At 28.1% G+C, this 6,581-nt stretch overlaps 1 protein-coding gene across 1 annotated transcript; it reads left to right on the top strand.

The window, feature by feature from the left end:
- The first annotated feature begins 62 nt into the window (after positions 1 to 62).
- On the top strand, positions 63 to 6,335 carry LOC145122291 (uncharacterized). Its single transcript, XM_079057915.1, has 4 exons — positions 63 to 82; positions 221 to 289; positions 5,711 to 5,757; positions 5,866 to 6,335. The coding sequence occupies exons 1-4, from the start codon at positions 63 to 65 to the stop codon at positions 6,333 to 6,335; spliced, it is 606 nt and encodes a 201-aa protein (XP_078914041.1).
- The last annotated feature ends 246 nt before the right edge of the window (positions 6,336 to 6,581 follow it).

Below are 6,581 nucleotides of genomic sequence, written 5' to 3'. Positions count from 1 at the left end.
CTGTCATGGAACTAAATCATCAACCCCAACTTGAACAATATTATTTGAAATTTGTTAAGTACATGTATACGCTTGTTTTTGTGTAGGTATCTCTTCTTTTTATGTTCCTCTGTCACATCACAGATGTTACTATGCCCGATCATTACATTCATTTTTATTGTCTTTTTGTTTATATCTTATAAAACCTATCTTTTTATTTATTTATTTCCTTCTGTTGTAGGTTAGAAGCGTTGGGCAACATGGATTTAGAAATCGACCCCACCATCTCTACCAATGCCATGACCACATGGTTTTTTGCCCATTCTACTACAGAGTCTGTTATGACAATCTACTGAGATTTACATGAATATTAGGTCAAATGAAACGTTCTCTGCAGTCTTTGATAATCTACTGATGGTTTGCAATGTGGAGTGTGCGTTTGGATTATGTAAAAATTTGGTGCTCTAAACATTTGGATTATGCATAGCAAATTGATTTTCCATTCACTTGCTGACCACAAATGACCAAACCACAACAACAAATGCATGCCATAAGATGCTTATGAGAAAATGCTAATGAAAAGGGGGGCCCATCAATTGTTCGATGTTATATTCAAGGCGATCTTCTGGGCTGTAACTTCAAATAGTTGAATCATAAAATTGGTTGAATCAGATCTAAAATTGGTTCAAATAGTTGAATCATAAAATTGGTTGAATCAGATATAACTGTTTAATTTGGGATATTTTTAGTTTGTGTGTTTGAACCTAGCTAATAGAGCAATCCAATATTGGAGTTTGTGGGTCTCCCACTTAAAAACGAGGAGCTTTAACCTTTAAGCTGGGAAAAGTTTTGTTGTATACCTTCTAACTCAACATATTTAATGTGTATTTTGCTAGTTATTATTATTATTATTACTATTATCATAATTATTATTTTTTTTATGAACTTATACATACATACATTTTTAATATGTAAATATATTTTTAAAGGTAAAAAATATATTTTTAAAGGTTTAAATATACTTTTTAAAGGTATTTATATATTTAAAAAGCATATATATATATATATATATATATATATATATATATATATATATATATATATATAAAACATGTGTAAACATTTAACAACATATTTATACATTTGAAAGCGTATGTATACCTTCAAATACATATTAATAAACTTTTTTATACATATAAACATCCATCAAAACGTTTTTATATGTATTTAAACATATAAAAATGTTTTTATACATATAAGAATATATCAAGACGCTTTATGCGTATTCATATATATTATGTATAAAGACATTTTTAGCAAACCGCATATGTATATATTATGTATAAAGAGGTTTTTAGCAAATTCATATGTATAAAAACGTATAAAAAAGAAAATATTTATATGGTACATATGTATAAATACGATGTTAGATGTACCATATAAATATTTGTACATATGTTCCATTTAAATATTTGTTTTTTTTTATAAGTTTTATACATATATGCTTGCTAAAAACATCTTTATACATAATATATACGTATGAATTTGCTAAAAATATCTTTATACATAATATATACATATGAATACGTATAAAACGTCTTTATATATTTTTATAGGTTTTTATACATATAAACTTGCTAAAAACATCTTTATACATAATATATATGTATGAATTTGCTAAAAATAATTTATACATATCTCTAAATATTATTAAAAGAGAACATTTAATTCTAAATTGAAGAAATCAGGGTCATTGATTGCATTTCAATCCTATATTTTCCACCATTGGATTATTTACTGACATCATATTTGTCAACCTATTTATTTTTGTCCACAAATTTTATAAAACATATACTACGTTTTAAATTAGAAAGTCTATTAATGACAATTAAATCTCACCAAAAATAAAATAAATTAAATTAGGAATTCTATTAATCACAATTAAATCTCACCAAAAATAGAATGAATTAAATTAGGAATTTTATTAATTACAATTAAATCTCAACAAAAATAAAATGAAAAAATGTTTCGCCTCATCCCTCATTACCAGTACCCCAAAAATAGAATGAATTAAATTAGGAATTTTATTAATTACAATTAAATCTCACCAAAAATAAAATGAAAAAATGTCTCGCCCCATCCATCATTACCAGTACCCCTACCCTTTCTCCTTTTTTTCTTTACATAATTTATCTAACCTAAGTTTTGTAGTGGGAAAGAAAATGGGGGAAAGAAGAAATAAAATATATGTGGGCTTCGATCTGTGTAGATCAGTCTTGTGTTCGATCATCATGAAAGAAGGAGGAATGATATAGAGATAAATTTCTTTGGATTCTACTTTAATTTGATCGTAGTTTAGATCGATTTTGGGTACGTTTTAGATTATGTTTCTTTTATTCTGTTTCAACTATGAAGTTCCAATCTATAAATCCTTTCGATTTAAGTTTAAATCCATGATGGTTACATTTTCTGAATCTGCTTCTATTTTTGTTCTTATGATTTGAATTGTTGATTTTGATTTTTTTAAGTTATAGATATTTGGAGAGCAAAAGGATGGACACAGCAGCACCGCTACCTCTCATCCATTGTTTCGAATTGGAAGATATGTCCACTAGGTAGTGAATTTGTATATGTCGATTTTCTTTTATATTTTTACATTTTTATATATGCATTTAGTCAATGATTTTGTTGTGGCTTACCAAGTCATGAATGGAAGATATACTTGCGTCAATATCTATAATGCTTTACCCATTCGATCCCTTCCTGGATTTGGAGATGGAATTTAAACCCTTATACAAGTGAGTGATCCACATATTCTACAACTCAGCAAAACCCAATGGTGATATGTGTTTTGATTTATTTAAAAAACATCTTTTAAAGATACAAATTGGGCTCTCATAAATAAGTTATTCACCTATTCTTTTTTAATATTATAAAAAAAACAACTTTTAGACTCAATAAAAAAGAAAAGACAAAGTTTTAGTATACCATGTAAATATATTACATCGATAAATCTGATTGGCAAATGTTTGGGATTGATTAATTTTGGTTAATTAGCATGTTTTTTTTGTTAACTTGCGTTATCTGGGCATGCCGAGAAGCATAGTAAGAACCTTTCACAACCTTATTCTTTCGTTTAACTGGTTTGAATCTTCTTATTGAGTTTACTTTCTCAAGGATAAATTGGTACACCATACACTCTTGAAAATAGGGTTGGGAACATTGTGAGTATCAAGGTTTTCTCAGCAATAAGAGCAGATATTAGTATAAAACTTGCAATATAAATCATTTTTAATTACATAATAATAACTAAACAAAGATATGTGAAGGATTATCTTTATAATTTAAATTGAAATATATAACATAAAAATCGTATTAAATTTTCATTATGTTCCATTCCATGCCTCACAAACATGTTTCTGGAATGGAATTACTTATTCTATTATCTTGCTTTTACAATTACCTATCCATTGTATTTCTTTGTTGTTCCATTCTTTGCAACCTCACATATCTCAAAAAAGTAATTCAGAAATCCATCATACAATAGAAAATGTTTTATAAACTCCTATAAGGGAAGAAGAAAGATAAGACTAAATGAGTGTATGGTGTTAATTCTAATTATGATGTTCTTTCATATCTGTTTGCATGTTTCTAACTTGTTTGTAGTATTGTCTATAAAATATTGTTGTTATATTTGAAAGTTCATTTTACCCTTTTCATATTTTTGTGCGTATATTTTAATCTTTCAGGTTTTTTAGAGTATTTGAGGGACCGTTTCTGCTTGGGAGTGGGGTAAAGTCAAGGGCCCTAAAACTGGAGGGTAGTTGTATTTAGAGCCACTTAAATATTGAAGATTTTTGTTGGCATTAATTTCATTAATCATATGTACCTTAGAAGAGATATTATAAGTATAGTTTATTTTTTATAACGTTTTTTGTATTTTTATTAAATGTTGTACATGTGATGTCTACAAGGTGTTGGTATTTTTTTGTTGGCAAGTTATTACGCTATCTAACACCCCAATAATCTATAATATTTGTATAAGATGGTGACAATTATTATTTTTTATTGCAGTTTCTCTTCATATTGATTATCCAATGTGGTATGAGTCCTGGAATGTTGCCATTGAGAGGATTCCACATTGTGGGGTGTTGGAATTCATTACAAAATGAGGCATGATTTATATGCCTTATTGGGTATTGATGGAAATGTTTAATTCTTGCTCATGTAGATCGATAAGTATTTTACAATATGCTCTTTTAACCTTATATTAGGACATTTTCTGAAAAAATTTGCTTTTAGTATTGAACTTTGAAAGAAAAAAAAAGTTCATACATCGTACTCTTAAAAAAATGAAATTTTTGGATTATTTTTAGTTGATATGGAAAGTTACATTTTTTGTATATTGAAGATCATTTATAGGATTGTTTTCTGGAAAAAAAATATTCATTAATAGCATTAAACTTTGCAAAAAATTTCAGTAATAGCATCGTAGTTTCAAAAAAGGACTTTTTCGTATTCTTTTTGGCTAATCTAGAAAAGTTTTATTTTTTATGTACATTAGACCTCATTAATAGGATTTTTTTTGAAAACATTTTGTTAATGGAAAGTACATTTTCATTTTCTTTCGCATATAGACCATTTATGTAAAAAAAACATTTCAGATATGGACCATTTATGTACTTTTGTTCACAAGTGAACCATTTATGTAATATATAAATTTAAATGTTAATTAGTAGGTCATTAATATGACAATTTTCTAGGGAAAATTTGTTTTTAATATTGAAATTTGCAAAAAAAAAAAGTTCATTAACGACATTGTACTTTAAAAAAAATATTATTTTGGATTAGTTTTAGATGATATTGAAACATTTCAAATTTTCCTACATTGCAGCTCATTTGTAGGACAGTGTTTTGGAAACGAATTTCATTAATAGCGTTGACCTTTGCAAAAAAAAATTCATTAATAGCATCGTACTTTTAAAAAATAACTTTTTTGGAATTCTTTAACTGTAGGTAGATTCCTTGAATGCCTACCTTGATGAACATATGTGGAGAAATCTTTTTGGAAAAGGATAAAATCCTGATATGACAACCCGAACAAGAAAAAGAAAAACCCAGTTTTGACTAATCCAATTTATTCAAAATCTTTATTCATTTTAGTAGCCTACACACCATTTAGATGCTCTCAAAATAGCATATGAAACAACTTATGTAATAATGCTAAAATGTTATTTGACATGTTTTGTACATTCTAATGATCATTACCAGGAAACCTTTGAAGGATTTTTTTACCAGAAAGAATGTGATCAATATACAAAACAATATTGCATATTCAGAACCTAATGTTCTTAATTTACTGTAATAAGGTCTTCCTGTAATAGTTGATTGTCCCTACCCAACTATCCCATGTAAGGTAATGGATTTATGTTGTTCTAAATGTGTTAAAATGCTTCACTTCGGTGTTACTTAGCACGTGGTATGCGGACTATCCATATTGATTTCATGATTGAGACTAAAACATCACATCGACCAAGATCAGACCATCAACCATATTAGTGACCCCCACTGAGATTAGCAATGTAATTTGAGTAATCATCCAAAACAGGCAATGAACTTTGAATTGTAGTAAATCTAAAATCAATTCCTAAATTGTACATCAAACTCCTAACATTAAACCTTGAACATTTTCAATTAATGTTATCGATTTGATATGCGTTTGATTATTTAGGTATATCGTAAATTGTTTAGCTTCCCCTGTTGAATTATGGCGTGAATGTAAAGTTTTACGTTTAACCGTAAACATGAGGCTTTAGTTTGGCTGTCTAACTAATGATTTGGATGAGACAAAAGCATTTGATGAGTGGATTCTTAAAATTAGTGAAGGTAATATTGGTGGCCCTAATGATGGTGAAGCTGAAGTTGAATTTTCAGAAGACGTTGTTGTTCGCTCTACAGGTGACCATATTCATTCAATTGTATCCACCATTTATCCATCATTTGAAAACCATCTTAATGATCCATCATATTTTCAAGATAAAGCTATTTTGGTACCTACAAATGAAGAATTCGATGCTACCAATGACTACATTTTAGGATTGATGAAAGATGAAGGGAAAACATATATGAGTTCAAATTCTTTATGTGAGATAGAGTTACCAGATTTTTTTGAGGAATCAATCTACTCTTCAGTTGTGTTGAATGGTTTTAAGGCATCTAGAATTTCCAACCATAAACTTACACTAAAAATAGGTGTTCCAGTCATGCTACTTCATAATATCGAGCAAACCAAAGGACTATGCAATGGTACTAGATTACATATTGTTAGGATTGGAAGACACGTCATTGAATCCTGAATCATATATGCTAGATTCTGTTGGATTAGTGTCTAAGTCCATAACTATTTTGGTATGTACTTGACCCGATTATGAGCATGATCCTTTTGGGTTGCCTTCACCATAGCAATATGTAGGATGAATTAAGGAGAGATAGGTTTAATTATGATTTATTAATAAATTATAAGAATAATATATTAAAGGAGAAATCATATTGTTTAATTAATATTAGTCAAGATTTAATTTTGTGGCTAAAAGAGATTAATT

This window comes from Lactuca virosa, chromosome 6 (genome assembly GCF_052849685.1).
Source record: "Lactuca virosa cultivar CGN04683 chromosome 6, Lactuca_virosa_CGN04683_v6, whole genome shotgun sequence".
Lineage (NCBI taxonomy): Eukaryota > Viridiplantae > Streptophyta > Magnoliopsida > Asterales > Asteraceae > Lactuca > Lactuca virosa.
The sequence above is the reverse complement of the archived record's forward strand: the minus strand, read 5'-3'. Positions and strand labels throughout refer to the sequence as shown.

Bases quoted from the DNA above. Each gene is read 5' to 3' on its own strand.
- LOC145122291 (XM_079057915.1), top strand. From the start codon at position 63: ATGTATACGCTTGTTTTTGT. The intron at 83-220 runs GTAGGTATCTCT...CTTCTGTTGTAG, and splicing joins ATGTATACGCTTGTTTTTGT to GTTAGAAGCGTTGGGCAACA. The intron at 290-5,710 runs GTTTTTTGCCCA...TTGATTATTTAG, and splicing joins ACCAATGCCATGACCACATG to GTATATCGTAAATTGTTTAG.